General features: G+C 49.8%; 2 protein-coding genes across 2 annotated transcripts in view; both read left to right on the forward strand.

The window, feature by feature from the left end:
• The window catches only part of FBN3 (fibrillin 3), a gene marked incomplete at both ends in the record, with an annotated part of 201,276 nt that overhangs the window by 129,057 nt on the left and 54,911 nt on the right, over positions 1-17,308 (forward strand). The window contains 5 exons of the mRNA XM_081314809.1: positions 1,468-1,590; positions 2,557-2,682; positions 4,703-4,828; positions 5,993-6,115; positions 7,466-7,588. Coding sequence (XP_081170935.1) covers positions 1,468-1,590; positions 2,557-2,682; positions 4,703-4,828; positions 5,993-6,115; positions 7,466-7,588 — 621 coding nt within the window. The remainder of the gene's footprint in view (positions 1-1,467; positions 1,591-2,556; positions 2,683-4,702; positions 4,829-5,992; positions 6,116-7,465; positions 7,589-17,308) is intronic.
• The window catches only part of LOC308677033 (nicotinamide riboside kinase 2-like), an 828,951-nt gene that overhangs the window by 497 nt on the left and 811,146 nt on the right, over positions 1-17,308 (forward strand). The window lies entirely within an intron of this gene.

Genomic DNA, 17,308 nt, shown 5'->3' on the forward strand with positions numbered 1-17,308 from the left:
CCCCCAACCTCACCCCCCAAAATGGGTGGGGAAATCCTCCGCAGCTTTCCAAAATCCAGTGCTGAGGAGGAGGTGCTGACCGGCCCCCGAGGATCAGAGGCACACGGTCAAATTGGAAGGGTCTCGGTCTTTCTAGAGGGGCAGGAAAGGACGGGCCGGGAAGACCCCCCGGGGAATTACCAAGGGGGGGCAGGGCAGATTCGGTGTGGGGGAGGAGGAGGAAAAACTTGGGGATCTGATCGGGGGCGCTTCAGGCTTTGTGGCATGTTTCTCTCGGGGTTCCCGACTTACGACCATGGAGTCAGCAACCCAAGGCCTTCCCTGTACCCCAAGCCACCCCACGCCCTGCATAATGACTGCCGTGGGGAGAGCAGGGATTGCATGGGCTGCCTTGCTTAACGACAGCCACCATTTCATGACCATTATTCTGGGATCAGTTGAGGTGGTAAGTCAAGGACTATCTACAGTGATTATATCCATGAGACCGTCCCCTCCCCCCAGGCTGCCTTGTTGCCTCCCAGAATTTTATTGCTTTATTTATTCCTCCCGCAGCCGGCCAGGTTGTCAGGCTGGATGTGGGATTTTTATCTGCCTATCAAGTCCTTTCCAAGGACCTTGAATAGACAGAGGGGGATGTGAGAGGGTGTTATAGATATCGTTGCAGGGTGGGAACTGTTCCAAACTATTATTGTATTGTATTGTATTGTATTTTTATTTTTCATTTCATTTTATTAGTTTATTATTTTTCATTTCATTAGTTTATTTTATTAGTTTATTTTATTATTATTATTCATTTCATTTTATTTTATGAGTTTATTTTATTTTATTATATGGTATCACTATTTTATTTTATTTTATTATTTTTATTATTATGTATCGTTATTTCATTTTATTATTTTATTATTTTTCAATTTCATTTTGTTATTTTATTTTATTATTGTTATTCATTTCATTTTATTTTATTATTTTATTTTACTATATGGTATCACTATTTTATTTTATTTTTTTATGTATCATTATTTTATTTTATTATTTTATTTTATTATTTTTCATTTCATTTTATTATTTTATTTTATTATTGTTATTCATTTCATTTCATTTTATTATTCTATTATATGGTATCACTATTTTATTTTATTATTTTTATTATTATGTATTGTTATTTTATTTTATTTTATTATTTTTCATTTCATTTTATTATTTTATTTTATTATTTTTCATTTCATTTCATTATTTTATTTTATTATTATTTTTCATTATCATATCACATCACATTAACATTTATTATTTATTGTTTTATTTTATTTTTATTATTATCATGCACTACATCGTATTATTATTATTTTTTATTGTCCTATCATTTTATTTGATTGTTTTCTTTTGCCTTCTTTTATCTGCATCCCGCCCTCCTTCTTTTCACAAACCGTGCCCCTTGTCTGTCCCGGCTCCCGGCGGCCTCCCCCGCAGACATAGACGAGTGCACCATCATGAACGGCGGCTGCGACACCCACTGCGCCAACGCGGAGGGCAGCTACGAGTGCAGCTGTGGGCAAGGCTACGCACTGATGCCGGATAAGCGGTCCTGCGTGGGTGAGTGGCCGCGTGGGGGTCCCGGGACCCCCTTGCTTCCCTTTGAGAGGGGCATCAGCCGGTTCTGCAGAGGGCGGATTCTGACCCACCCTTAGCCACGGAAGCTCCTGGTGGGGCCTGAAGGGCGCTCTCTCCCTCTCAGCCCAACGGCTGGGGGGGGGTGTCCAGTGGGGAAGAGGCTGGAGTAGCAGCGGAGAGACCCAGATTCTAATCCTCCCTCAACCATAGAAGCTCCCTGAGGGACCATCTACATCAGTACCCTCACTAGCCCAAGAAACGTTAAGCAGAGCATCTAGCTGGAATGGAGTATTATGGACGAGGGGCTGGCTGGCTGGCTTATTGTACTTAAGGTAAAGGGAGGGAGGGAGAAGGAGAAGGAGAAGGGAGAGAACAAGAAAGGAGTGGTGAGGAAGGAAATGGGAAGGAAGGAAGGAAGGAAGGAAGGAAGGAAGGAAGGAAGGAAGGAAGGAAGGAAGGAAGGAAGGAAGGAAGGAAGGAAGGAAGGAAGGAAAAAAAGAAAGAAAGAAAGAAAGAAAGAAAGAAAGAAAGAAAGAAAGAAAGAAAGAAAGAAAGAAAGAAAGAAAGAAGAAAAGAAAGATGCAAAGGGAGGGAGGGAGAGAATGGAAAAAGGGAAGGAAGGAAATGGAAAGGAAGGGGGGAATGGAAAAACAGGAAGGAAAGAAAGAAGGAAGGAGTCAGGGCGATGGAAGGAAAAAGAGGAAGAGGAGAAGGCGAATTTTGCAATCAGCCTAGCAAAAGCTCCCCCCCCACTCTGGCTATCTTGAGCCAGGCCCACCTCGTGGCCCCTCCTGCAGGGCCCTGAACCTCCGGGGCGCCTGGGGACCGGAAGGGAAAAGGAGGGATCCAAATGAAATGAAGGGACGGGGTGGTTTAGGAGGAGATCAGGAAAGCAAGCCAACGCCTAGCGACTTGCATCTTAACCCCTTCCCCTCCCTCCCTCCCCAGATATTGATGAATGTGAGGACAGCCCCGATATCTGCGATGGCGGGCAGTGCACCAACATCCCCGGGGAATACCGCTGTCTCTGCTTCGACGGCTTCATGGCCTCCCTGGACATGAAAACCTGCATTGGTAAGACGATCCTGGCTGCCTCCCACCACATTATCCGCCCTTCTCTGAGCGGGGAGGGGACCCCTTCCCGGAACAACATCTGGAGATGTTTCTGGCAGCTCTATTCCCTGCTTCCTAGCCCAGGTTTCTAGTCCTCAGGGCTCTCGGGAAAGGCAAGGAGAAGGCTTGCAAAGACCCAGCGCTGTGTGCCGGCTAATAAATTCCAAGAAAATAAAATAAAATAAAGGAAAGCGTTCTTTTGCTGAGTCCGATTGACTGGTACCATCAGTCTGGCCTTGGGGTGTCTCAGCTGGTCTACACACACACACACACACACACACACACACACACACACACACACAGAGCCAAAGAAGCTTCCGTTTCTCTACCTCATCTTGGGGGCATTTGAGAACGACTCCCTATGTTATCTCGAAGGAGATTTGGAACGGATGTGGTTGTTAGAGGCAGACGTGAAAGAGGACAAACGGAGGTTCTGGTTGCTTTGGGTGACACCCCCGGGTTTGTTTTTTTTATCCCATTTATATCCCGCCCTTCTCCGAAGACTCAGGGCGGCTTACAATCTAAGAAGCACAAATCAATGTGCTTAGCAATAGCCTTCATTCTATGTATATGCCTGCTCGTTAGGGCTTTCACACACACCCCCAAGCGGCATTATTACAAAGTCAGCTTTTATTGCCCCCCCAACAATCTGGGTCCTCATTTTACCTACCTGGGAAGGATGGAAGGCTGAGTCAACCTTGAGCCTGGTGGGACTCGAACCTGCACTAATTGCAAGCAGCTGGTTCCCTGCAGCCTCCCCTCCCCGAGAGACCCCTTCACGCCTTTCCTTGGGACTGAGGAGGATGAGGGGGCACAGGGGGGCTGCAGGCGGTCCCAGAGGGAAGGGTGCAATAAATCCTTCTGCAAATTTGCCCCTGGGTGGGTTTTTTTGTTTCCCACCCAGGAGATGAGAAAGAGTTGTGCAAAAGGCCAGTGAAATCGTTGCCAGTGTTTAAAGGTGTGTGTGTGTGTGTGTGTGTGTGTGTGTGTGTGTGTGTGTGAGTGAGAGAGAGAGAGAGAGAGAGAGAGAGAGAGAGAGAGAGAGAGAGAGAGAGAGAATCAAGATCACATGAAGTGTTAATACCACTTTACAAGGCCTTGGTAAGGCCACACTTGGAATACGGCATCTGGTTTTGGTCACCACGATGTAAACAAGATGTTGAGACTAGAAAAAGTACAGAGAAGAGCAACAAAGATGATCAGGGGACTGGAGGATAAAACATACGAAGAACGGTTGCTGGAATTGGGTCTGTCTAGTTTAATGAAGAGAAGGACGAGGGGGGACAGGATAGCAGCCTTCCAGTATCTCAGGGGCTGCCCCAAAGAAGAGGGAGTCAAGCTATTCTCCAAAGCACCTGAAGGCAGGACACAAAGCAACAGATGGAAACTGATCGAGGAGAGAAGCAACCTGGAATTAAAGAGAAATTTCCTAACAAGGGAGGACAATTAGTCAGTGGAACAACCTGCCTCCAGAGGTTGTGGGTGCGCCAACACTGGAGGTTTGTAAGAGGACATTGGCCAACCGTTTGTCTGAAATGGTATAGGGCAGGGGACTTCAAACCTGGCCCTTTTATGACTTGTGGGCTTCAACTCCCAGAATTCCTCAGCCAGCGTGCCTGGGTGAGGAATTCTGGGAGTTGAAATCCACTAGTCATAAAAGGGCCAAGTTTGAAGACCCCTGGTATAGGGTTTCCTGCTTGAGCAGGGTTGGACTAGAAGACCTCCAAGGTCCCTTCCAACTCTGTTATTTCACTATTTGGATGAAAAAAGAGTGGCGTAAAAGGCCAGCAAAATTGATGCCAGTGTTTGTGTGTGAGTGTGTGCGCGCACAGGCGTGTTTGTGAGTGTTTTGTGAGTGTGTTCCCAGCCCACCTGGATCAAACTGGGATGCTCAGTCTGTCTCTAAGTTCAGCCTCCTCCCAAGCCGACAGTCATGGCCACTGCAGAAGAGGTGTCTAAACAAAGCCTTGTCCTCCCCCAGATGTGAACGAGTGTGACCTGAACCCCAACATCTGCCTGCATGGCGAATGTGAGAACACCAAGGGATCCTTCATCTGCCACTGCCAGCTGGGCTACTTTGTCAAGAAGGGAACTACAGGATGCACAGGTAGGGGGGCCGTTCAGTCTAGGAGAACAGCAGGCAGAGTTGGTGGGGGCGGTGTCAAGCAAGTCATTAGCCTAGAATTGTTAGGTTGTCATAAGTGGTCCAGGTCCAAAGCCCCTTGCATTTCATTGATCCTTATCTGGTGTCAATTGAGTATTGAAGCTTAATGGGCTAGATCAGGGGCTCTCCAAACTTGTCAACTTTTAAGACTTGTGGAGTTCCAGACTTTAAAACTCTCGACTTGATCGGCTTTTAAGATTCGTGTGCTTCAGCTCCCAGCATAGCTGGCTGAGGAATTCTGGGAATTGAAGTCCACAGGTCTTCAAAGTTGCCCAGATTTGGAGACACCCCCCCTACACTAGATTCTTCTACATAATGTCAGGCCTGTCGAGTCATTCTCGGGACGCTGCCATTTTTGTTGGGAGGGGGGAGACTTTACTCTTTTGGGAGGGGGGACGTTGTGGGCTCCGGGATTGTGTGCTTTGTTCTCTCAACCTTTGGTATACCTCTTTGGGTGTGTAAAAGGGAGGGAGGCATGTGCCTGGCGCCATCTGCCTTACCTCTGCACCGCTGGGAAGAGGATGCAACGCTGGGAACAGCGCCTCATCGCTCTTTCACCTTCCAGTTCCCATAACAACTTCACCCCTGTGGATTGGCTGGGCGTGGGTTGGGCCGGGGTTCGAAGAGAGGGGTTTAATGTAACATTTTGTGCAGGAAATATTCAGATCTTGCCTTGCCTTTCTGCTTTCATTGCCTCTCAAGAAAAGTTCCTTTTGAAACAATGCCGGTTTCAAGAGTTCTGCTTTCTTGGGAGGATTAGCTGAGGCAGGACCTTACCCACAGTCTTGAGCAATAAATCCTTTTTGAAGGGTCACTTAACATGTAGTCCTGACTCTTTGTGCTCGGCATCAATTGTGCCAGCTCTCTCGCTCTCTCGTTATCTATGTTCAGTATACTGGGAGCTACGAAAGTCAGCGAATCCTTATAAATGAAGGAAAATTGAAAGAATTTGCTGGTGGGAAATCAAAAGACAGGAACTGAGTAATGGAGCTGGCTCTTGTTTCACCCTCAGGCTTCCAGAGGTGGGCAGCCAAAAGCCCGCCCTTGCAATTGGGAAACGAAATGCAAAGCTTTCCACGTGCTCACTTTTTCCTCCTGTTCCCCCAGACATTGACGAGTGTGAAATTGGGGCTCACAACTGTGACATGCACGCTTCATGCATCAACATCCCGGGGAGCTTCAGGTGTAAATGCCGGCTGGGCTGGCTCGGCGACGGGTTCAAGTGCAACGGTGAGTGGCCAGGGCCAGGGAAGGGTGCCGGCCGTCTGGCCTGGCTTGAGGGGGGACGATTTCTCACCAGCCTCGTCGCATAGTGCAGGGTAGAAGAGTCTCTGAGCCCATACGGGACGTCCTTGACTTAAGCCGGATTCACTTAACAACTGGGTTGCTAACTTAACAACTGCAGGGATTTGCTTCACAAATGTGCTGAGGAAGGTTGTAAAATGGGGCAAAACTTACTTTTTCCTTCTGACCCACAGAAACATCCTCAAATTCCCCAAACAAGTTACTCGGACCTAATCCACATATCAAAGCATAAGGTCTGCAAACACAAAGAGAATTAATTAAATTGGGTGTCCCCGAGGAACTGCATGCTCACAAGAATAAACATACCTACACATACAAAGAGAGAGAGTCTTGCTTAGCAACAGAGATTTTGGGCTCAATTGCATAAGTTGACACTACTCGTATGTGAGATTTGCACCCGTGGCTGGATAACCACAGCCAGACCCCCTCAAAATGGAAAGACAGGTAGTCCTTGACTTCATAACGGTTTGTTTAGCAGCCGTTCAAAGTTGCAAACAGCACTGGGGAAAAAAGTCATTTACTTCTGGTCCTCACACTTACGACCGTCGCAGCGTTCGTGTGATCGTGGTTTGGGTGCTTCGCAACCTTCAGGGATTTACGACGGTTGCAGCATCCTAGGGTCTTACAAAGTCCCACAACTTTAAAAAGACAAATCTATGGGGAAGTATCAAAGCATGCAGAGTCTTATTGTGCTGAGGTAACCCAGGAGTAAATGCAGTACACAGTGGTTTGTAATTAAATGTGGTTTATATTACACTATATCTACAAATATACACTAGAAATAAAACACACACACATGGTGAGAATTCAGCAAACTTCAATACACAGCAGTTACAGCAGTCAAATGGATGAGAGAGAAAAAGACTCCAGCAAAAAAAAAAACCCTTCCCTTTTACGCTCAGCCTCTTAAAGACACAGGCACGGACCCTGCTGAGTCATTCCTAATGTTGCGTCATCCTATCATTGCATCGTCCACATTACATTACATCTTTACATCAGCTATTTAGCTGTTAAATTATTATCCTGACAGGAAGCCAGCAGGGAAAGTCACAAATTGTGGCCCTGTAATGTCTCATTTAACAACCACAGCGATTCGCTTAATGACCGTGGCGGGGGGAAAAAAGGTTCTAAAATCATGTGCAGTCGTGTGATGCCTCGCTTAAATAGAGACAGCGCTTCACCACAAATTTGCTGGTCCAGTGTCAGAGAGTTCCACAGGCAGTGGGCCTATGCAGGTGAGACTTTCCCTTTCATCTCCTCCTTCCTCCTTTCCAGATCTAGACGAGTGTGCCACCGAGGCGCACAGCTGCAACCTCAACGCCAACTGTCTGAACACGCCGGGCTCCTTCCGCTGTGCGTGCCAGGAAGGCTTCGGCGGTGATGGCTACTCCTGTTCGGGTGAGTGAGAAATGTTCAGTTCTTTATTTATTTATACAATTTATCGGCTGCCCATCTTACCATTGGGTATCTCTGGGCAGCTGACCGTTACATAAAATCTAAAACATAAAAAGTTAAAGTCAGACCTTACAAACTGTGTGTGTGTGTGTGTGTGTGTGTGTGTGTGTGTGTGTGTGTGTGTGTTTGTGTGGAGATGGGATCTGTTATTATTCAATCACCCACCTCCATTGTCCCAAAGGTGCTTTTCGTCCACGAGGCAACCGGACTTCCTTGTTTTTCCTTTGAAGACGTTTCGCTTCTCATCCCAGAAGCTTCTTCAGCTCTGACTGGATGGCGAGGAAGGGAAGGATTTGTTCCTTGCAGTCATCTGCTCATTAGTACTCTCTCTGAGAGTCGTTGAGGCCACTTGGACCCTGAGGACCCAGACAAACCTCCAATTCCACACTTTTGAGAGCACAGATAAACCTCCAAGTGGCCTCAGTGACTCTCAGAGAGAGTACTAATGACCAGATGACTGCAAAGAATATAAATCCTTCCATTCCCCACCATCCGGTCGGAGCCGAAGAAGCTTCTTGGGTGAGCGAAACGTCTTCAAGGAAAAACAAGAAAGTCCAGTTGTCTCTTGAAAGAGCACCTTTGCGATGGGTGTTGAATTTCAATCAGGCAGGTGGTCGAGAAAGGCTGGGAGACCCCCTTCAGAGAGGCCAAGGGGTCCTTGGCACTTTTAAAAACTTCTGCAAAGTTCCTAATCAATGTCTACATTAGTGGGAAACTAGTTAAATGAATTCTCTGAGGCCGGAAAAGAAAGCACAAAATATTGTGGGCAGAAAATGCTTTTCTACACAGGCCTCGCACCATCCTCTGAATCAAGAGACAGTCAGGAAGAGAATTGAGGCCCCACCTCACAGATAACTCGGGATTCAAATGTGCAATTCCCACCTTCACGATTTAGCAACGTAGCCCCCTTCTTCTTTGAGCAAGTGGGATTAATGAGACTTGTGAGAAGTTTTATATCCATGTGAAATAGTTTCACTGAGGTCGATGGATCGTTAAGGTGCTTCCAAGTGAAAAGGCATCACGCAGAGATGCAATCATATGAAGCTTTATTCATCGTTAGATTAGATAGAAAGAAAGAAAGCTAGCATAGCATAACTGGAACATAACTGAACAAAGACTAGAAGCTAGGAAAAGAACCTTAAGACAAAGAGCAGCCCCTCGTGCAGAGGTATTTATGGGGGGTCTTGGTCCCTCCCTGACCATAAAACACTCTGCCAATGGGGTCTGAGACCCTTGGCTCATCAGTGGAAGCAAAGAAGCCTCTTTGCTCCCATCTGATGACCTTTTTGGGGAACTGCCATGGCTGGCACTAAACATCTGACAATTCCCCTTCTTGCCAGCCAATGACAGGGACCAGTGAATGTGTGTGAGGGGCGAGCAGGTGTCATAGACATGCATAAAACCATTCAGAAGGCCAAACACAAACGCTTACACAGAAGGTTGTGCCGGTCAATGGGAACAGGTTTGGTGAACAGATCAGCTATCTGGTCAGTTGTGTGACAATGCTCGACATGTATAAAACCCTCTTTGGCAAGCTGCCTGACATTTTTATAGCGTATGTCTATGTGGCGAGACCTAGATCCTACTGCATAAGCGCCCGAGATTGCAATTGCGGCTGTGTTGTCCTCTAGAATTTGGATGGGCAGAGGAGGAGATGCCCAGATGCTTGTTATCAGCTCATTGAACCAAGTCAAATCATTGGCCGTGTCTGACAGGCTGGCATATTCAGCCTCGGCCGTGGAGCAAGAAATAAATTTTTGCTGCCTAACATGCCAATGTATTGGACAGCCATTTAGCAATATGAGGAAACCAGAGGTGCTCCGTCTACTTTTGGTGTCGCCAGCCCAGTCTGCGTCTGAGTAAGCGGAGAGCTGGGCCGTCTTCCCCTTCTCTGGTTCTAGCATAAGGAGAGCATCAGCTGTGCCCTTAAGGTATCTAAGTACCCTTTTAACAGCAGTCCAGTGGAATTCCTTTGGGTGTTCCACGTGCCTGGACAATAGATTCACAGCTAAAGCTATGTCAGGTCTGCTCCAATTGCTGATGTATAGCAAGGAGCCAATCACAGATCTGTAAAGCGTATTATCTGTGAACTCAGGACCATCCTTGTGGGTGTGGTTGTAAAAGTCGCTTTGCATTGGGCTATGCGTAGGATTAGATTCTGCCATTTTGCATTTGGCCAGTAATTCCTCTATCTTTTCTTTTTGAGATAGAGCGAACCCCCCCTTAGTGGCCAAAATGTGCACACCCAAGTACTTGTCAACCTGCCCCAAAGACTTCAGAGTAAACCTTTCTTCCAGGGCCTTGGCAAATTCATCACACCCTTCCTTGTCAGGCCCTACATATAATAGGTCGTCCACATAAACTAACACCCGTTCTGTGGTACCCTTGGAGTTGCGTGTGAAAACACATTCATCTGCATGGGATGCAGTGAAACCAACTCGTTCTAAACTTTTTCTAAGACAGTCATACCATAATTTCCCTGACTGCTTGAGGCCATATAACCCTTTGTGGAGCAACCATGTATTTCCCCCTTCTTGCTGGTAGCCAGGAGGGGCCTTCACGTAGATCTGCCGGTCCAAGTTGGCATGGAGGTAAGCCGTCTGGATGTCGAATTGGAAGACTTCCTCTCCCAGAGCGGCTGCAGTCACGAGGGCGGCCTTGACGCTCTCTGCCCGGACGGTTGGAGAGTAAGTCTCGGCGTAGTCTTCCATGTAGCGCTGAGCGAAGCCCTGAGCTACCAAACGGGCCTTATACAGGTAGAGGCCATTGGCAAGTGGTTTGGCCTTGTAAACCCACCTTGTGCCAATGACTTTCCTCTCTTTTGGTGGTTGCTGGGGGGTGAAGACTTTGAGTTTCTTTAAGCTCTGCATCTCCTTCTCCATCGCGAGCTGCCATTTCTCCTGCTCTTCGATGGGCAGCTCCTGGATGTCAGAGAAGGATTTTGGGGTGACCACAACGCTGTTGACAGACGCGATGTGGCCAATGTCAATTCTCTTTGGCGGGATCCCTTTGTTGGACCGCTTTGACCTCCTTACCTTCTGCCACTCACCGCTCCTTTCTTCCGTGGGTCTCTGAGGCGTCGCTGGGGGTGAAGACGGCGTGTCTTCCTCCGTGGGACTGGATGCATCTTCGCCTTGTTCCTCACTTTCGTCGGTGGCAGGGTATGTGGTCATCTCAGGTGATGTCGTGGTTGGTGTGTCCTTGCTGGGTCGGTTGACATATGGGCTCAGATCATTCGAGTGGATCTGGGTCCAATTGGAATCCTCTTCGAAAGAGGCAGATTGGGAAGTCACAGGCCTGCCCCCTTCTCCCAGGAAACGGTAGGCCTTGGAGCCAGGAGCATAGCCCAAGAACCTTAGTCTCTGGGAGACAGATCTCCCCTTCTTCCGCAGCTGCTTGGGGATGTGCACCCATGCGTAGGAACCAAACACACGTAAATGTCCTAGATTTGGTTTCCTACCGTGAACCAGGAAATATGGGGTCTGGTTCACAACACTGCTCCAGGTGCGGTTTAAGGTGTAATTGGCGTAGTGGACTGCTTCCCCCCAGTATGATTCTGCGACACCAGCGTCTGCAATTAGACTATGCATCATAGTTTGCAGAATTCCATTTCTTTTCTCAGCTACACCATTTTGCGAGGGGGTGAATGGTGCAGTAAGAAAATGGCGGATGCCCTTACGCCTTACCCAGTCCTGGAACTTTCGGGACATGAACTCAGCCCCGCGATCGCTCTGCAATTGTGCGATCTTGGTCTTATATTGGGTCTCTATAAAGTTGTACAGTGACTTTATGGCGTCAAAGGCTTCGGATTTTTCTGCGAGGGTATACACGTGGCCGTATCGTGAAAAATCATCAACGGCAGTGAGAAAATACTTTTTCTTTCCTAGGGATGGTGTAAAAGGCCCGACCAAATCAACATGTACTAGTTGGTACGGGTACTGAGCCTTACGTAATGACACCTTTGGGGTAGGGGCAGCCTTCCTCTTTGTTTTCTTGCAAATGGCACAGTCCAGGAACACATCACAGTCCTTGAGCTGGACTCCCTCAGCAAATTCTCCCATCTTTTTAACTACAGGGAAGCTCGCATGACCTAATCTTCTGTGTAATAGGTGAGCACACTTATCGTGGAGCGGCTTCCCCACTGATACCCTCTTGGCTCTAGTTGCTTTGAGTGGCGCTGTAGGTGCCTGCTGAGATTCAGGTTCCTTGCCCACACTGCCCTTGGAAAGCCTTGGGGCTGGCTGTGGGGACTTTCTGTCATTCCTACAGCAGGCCCCTTCTGAGGTGCGTGGGTTCTCAGGGGAGAAATATGGCAGACCATTTATGATGGAAATATTTCCAATGACCCTCTGGTTCCGGGTGACATGACCTCCCCCCTTGCGAAATAAAACTTCCACCTCGTCATCGTCACATAATTTGATAATGCTCAATAGGTTGTTGGCAATGGAGGGGGCATGTAAAACGCCTTCAACTTTTCCAAGTCCAGGTACAGAGACAAACCCCTCACCAACAACTAAAGCTTTATCACCATTTGCCACTTTGACAGATGAGTTAATTTTCTTTAACCTTTTAAAACCTTGACTCATATTAGTAATGTGAGAAGAAGCTCCAGAGTCGAGTAACCATAAGTCAGTGGAGCTATCAGCCTTTGTTGTGGGGGTGAGGGAACAAGTATGCAGAAAATTTCCCTGGCCCCTGCCACGCCCCCTTCCTTGCCCCTTGCCCCTTACTTGGTTGGGACCACGTTTAGGGGCTTGATGTTGATGGGGGCAGTCTTTCTTGAGGTGCTCCTCAGAGCCACAGATGAAACACTTAAGTAAAGCATTAATTTGCTCTGAGTTGTGGTGCCCCCTTCTGACTTGCTGAGTGGTGACTCTGGCGTATTCTCCTGCATTTCTTCTCCTCCTATCTTCCTCGATGAGTCTTCCTGTGAGGTAGGACAGATTTATGTCTTCCCTCCTGGCCCCTTCCAGTGAAACAATGAAATTGCTCCAACTCCTGTCTAGGGAAGCCAGAATGATAGCAACCATGTTCGCATCAGTTACTGGGAAATTTCTGGGCATCAGTTCTGCCCTGAGTGCCTTTAATTTTGTAAGATGTTCAGGCATACTAGCACCAAACCTCAGTTTGGTATTGTAAAGCTCAGATGTGAGTCTGGTGAGTGAACCAAGGGTATCACTGTTGAATAAATTGCGTAATAACTGCCAAAGCTCACCAGCTTTGAGTCCATCTGTAATGCTGGAGTACAAGTTGCCATCCAATGAGTCCAGCAGGGTAGTGAACGCCTGGCGGTGCCTCCACTCTTCTCGGGGTCCCCAGGGTAAAGGGGGTGCATTCAGTACCATCTCTAGAGTCCCATTCTTTAAGAGACACACCTGCACGTCTCTATTCCAACTGTCATAATTCTCCCCCCCAAGTTGTAGTTTTTTAAAGTTGCTTGGAAGATTAGTAGATGGGGAAAAATCCTTTTCAGTTCCTTTATTATACATGTCAGAAGTGTCCATTGACATAAATGGGAAAGGTATCCCTCTAGTGGTCAAGGAGGGAATTTTTTCTTGATTATTTAGTAACTCCAGATGGGTGTGGCCGGAAACCATGTGATCCGGGGGAGGGCGTTGTTCAGGATTTTTCCCTTCTTCCTGTGAGGCATAGGGGGGGCGGACCCCAGATTTGCCGGCTTGCTGGGACTCCGAAGTTTTTTCCTGAGGATTGCAAAATGCCTCCTGAGATCCCCTGGGCACTGGATTTCCAGGATTGCCTGATTTGCCTTGAGAAGCCCATCGCTGGTCCTGAAGACCTGAAGAGAAGGTGGGAGGCCGCGGGGGTTGATTGTTGGGAGGGGGAGGCTCCAGGCTGGACCCCTCCCGGCAGTTGGGCCCCGGGGAGAGGGTAGGAGGCCTTGGAGGGGGGCTGGCTACCCCCGACGTCTTTTTGGCCCCCAGGGCGGCAGATAGGAGCTGGATGGCTGTTTGAATTGCTGTATTTGTATCTGCCTCGGCTGGACAGACCTCATTGCCATCATAGGACTTTAGGCTTTGTGGTGGGGAGGACCCAGGAATTTGCATGCTGCTTTGGCTGGATGCCAGGGATTGCATGCTATTTCGGCTGGATGCCAGGGATTGCTGGCCATCCAGGCTTAGTTGAGGCCTGTCTTTGTTAGACCATGTGGGGTTACTGGGGGCCGCCATCTTGTTTCCTGTGCCAGGCCATGTGGGCGCTCTGGGCAGAGCCATCTTGTTTCCGCTTGCCCCAGGAAGCTGTAGCTCACAGCTGGGCGGGGGGGTTCGTGCCAAAAGCCCTGGGGTCCCGGGGTCACTAAGGGTGGCCGGCACCATATTTGGAGGCCTCGTGGTCGCTAGGGACTCACCAGGTGTTCAGAGGCTTTCTGCGCTGGTGTCCTCCTCTTTTGCATTGTAAAAAACTTTACAAGCAGCTCTTCACGTTCCTGTTCAGTCATCTTACTCACGCGGCGTTTGGCTTCAGCCAGGTCTGTCTCTGCAGCATCTGAGCAGTCTTGGGCGGTCTGCAAGCCTTCCATGCCTCTCTCTGTGGCGTTCAGTTGTAGAGAGGCATGTGAAGGGGTCCTAGATGCTCTGCTGGATCCTCTGACGGGATGGAGGTCATCTGTGCTCTCACCTGCAGCGGAGATTGCTTCAGGGGCTGAAGGCTTGGCTGTAGGCAGGGATGCCGTCTTAGATTTATTTATTTATTTTATTACATTTATATACCGCCCTTTCCCTGAGGACTCAGGGCGGTTTACAGGGAGTTAAAAAAAAACCAGCGATACAAAAGTTAAAACCAATTTAAAAAAGATTAAACAAACCCTGTGCAATTAAAAAAAACCAAATTAAAATAAATTACTCCTCAGCCTGGGCCCGAGAGCTCGAAGAGCCAGGTCTTCAGGCCCTGGCGGAATGACCGGAGGTCGGGGGCAGTCCTCAGCTCCACTGGCAGCTGGTTCCAGAGGGCAGGCGCCCCCACTGAGAAGGCCCTATCCCTGGGTATCACCCGCCGGCAATCTCTTACCGGTGGGACCCTGAGCAGACCCTCCCTGTGGGAGCGCACTGGGCGAAGGGCATTTGATGCCGGCAGCAGGTGTTCCCTCAAATACCCCGGACCCAGGCCATGTAGGGCTTTATAGGTAATAACCAGCACCTTGAATTTCACCCGGAGGGCAACCGGAAGCCAATGCAGCTCGTGGAGTAGAGGTGTTACATGGGAGTATCGGGAGACCCCCATTACAACTCGCGCGGCCGCATTCTGCACCAGTTGAGGCCTCCGAGTGGTCTTCAAGGGCAGCCCCATGTAGAGAGCGTTACAGTAGTCCAAACGGGAGGTCACAAGCGCATGAGTAACTGTGCGTAGGGCGTCTCGGTCCAGATAGGGACGCAACTGGCGCACCAGGCGAACCTGTGCAAAAGCCCCCCTGGTCACGGCTCCTATGTGATCTTCAAAATTGAGCCGTGAATCCAGGAGGACGCCCAAGTTGCGAGCCCTATCAACGGGGGGTAACACCTCACCCCCCCATCGTTAGAGGTGGAATAGTCTGGTTAGCCCGAGATGCCGATATGCACAGCCACTCAGTCTTGGCGTGATTGAGACGAAGCCTGTTTCTCCCCATCCAGACCTGAACCGCCTCCAGGCACCGGGACATCACAGCGAGGGCATCACTGGGTTGGTTCGGGGTGGAAAGAAAAAGTTGGGTATCATCAGCGTACTGGTGATACCCCACCCCGAAGCCACGAATGATCTCGCCCAGCGGCTTCATATAGATGTTGAACAGGAGAGGCGAGAGAACCGACCCCTGAGGCACTCCACAAATGAGAGGCCTCGGGGCGGATCTCTGCCCTCCCGTCAACACCGACTGCGAGCGGCCCTGGGGGTAGGAGGAGAACCACCGTAAAACGGTGCCTCTCACTCCCAACCCCCTGAGACGCCGCAGCAGGATACCATGGTCGATGGTATCGAAAGCCGCTGAGAGATCTAATAGGACCAGGACAGAGGAGCAACCCCTGTCCCTTGCCCTCCAGAGATCATTCACCAGCGCGACCAATGCCGTCTCCGTGCTGTGTCCGGGCCTGAAACCCGATTGGTACGGGTCCAGATAATCAGTTTCCTCCAGGAACAGAGGGAGCTGATGCGCCACCACACTCTCAACAACCTTCGCCAAAAAGCGAAGGTTGGAGACTGGACGATAGTTGTTTAAAACAGCCGGGTCCAAAGCAGGCTTCTTGAGGAGGGGTCTCACCACCGCCTCCTTCAAGGCGGCAGGGAAGACACCCTCCTTCAAAGAAGCAGTTATTACTGCATGGAACCAGCCTCGTGTTCCCTCCCGAGCCGCATAAGCTAGCCAGGAGGGGCACGGATCCAACAAACAGGTGGTGGTGCTCAGTCTCCCCATGATCCTGTCCACATCATCAGGGGAAACAGGGTCGAACTCAGTCCAGATAACGTGCTCAAGACCGCCCGATTCCTCCACATGAGACTCTGCCCAGTCAGAGTCCAAGCCGGTCCGGATCTGAGCGATTTTGTCCTCCAGATGATGACTAAACTCCTCGGCTCGTCCCCGCAAGGGATCCTCTCTCACCTCCTGGTTAAGGAGGGAGCGAGTCACCCTAAACAGGGCGGCCGGGCGATTATCTGCGGACGCGATAAGGGCGGCAAAGTAGTTAGACTTCGCCGTCCTTATCGCCGCAAGATAAGACCTTATAAAGGTTCTTAACTGCAATCGGTCGGATTCGGATCGGCTGGATCTCCAACCGCTCTCTAGACCTCGTCTCCAACGCTTCATCTCCCGGAGCTCCACAGAGAACCATGGGGCCCAACGGGATCTGCGCCGGGTCAGAGGTCGCATGGGTACAATGCAGTCAAGTGCCCTGGCGGCAGCCGTTTCCCAGGCCTCCACCAGAGCATCGACTGGGCTGTGGGTAAGGGTGATAGGTATAGGCCCAAGCGCCCTCTGGAACCGATCCGGGTCCATTAGGCGCCTGGGGCGGAACCACCTGGTCGGTTCCGCCGCCCAGCGGCAGGGGGTGGCATAACGGAAAACCAGCCTCAGGAGGTGGTGATCTGACCATGACAGAGGGGTGATGGACGGGGAACCCCCTCCCAGATCATCCAACCACTGTCCAGATAGGAACACCAGGTCGAGAGTATGATCCCCCACATGAGTCGGGCCTTCAATAACTTGGGTCAGGCCCATGGCCGTCATGGAGGCCATGAACTCCCGAGCTAACTCCGACGACCCTCCCAGTGACGGCAGGTTGAAGTCACCCAGGACTATAAGCCTGGGGAACTCCACCGCCAACCCTGAGAGAGTGTCGAGCAGCTCAGGCAGGGCTGTTGCCACACAGCCGGGCGCCAGGTATGCAAGCAACAAGCCCAACTGAGCCCGAGGACCACATCTCAAGAGGAGGGATTCACTCCCGGCCATCTGGACAATGGTGGCCTCCCGGGGACACAAAGTCTCCCGAATAACCACTGCCACCCCGCCACCCCTGCCCTGAGCCCGTGGCTGGTGCAGCACCCGGAAACCTGGAGGGCATAACTCGGTAAGAGGCACCCCTCCCTCCGAACCCAACCAAGTTTCCGTGATGCACGCTGTTGTTGTTGTTAGTTGCGAAGTCGTGTCCGACCCATCGCGACCCTATGGACAATGTTCCT

The sequence above is a fragment of the Vipera berus genome (genome assembly GCF_964194415.1).
Source record: "Vipera berus genome assembly, chromosome: 1".
NCBI lineage: Eukaryota > Metazoa > Chordata > Lepidosauria > Squamata > Viperidae > Vipera > Vipera berus.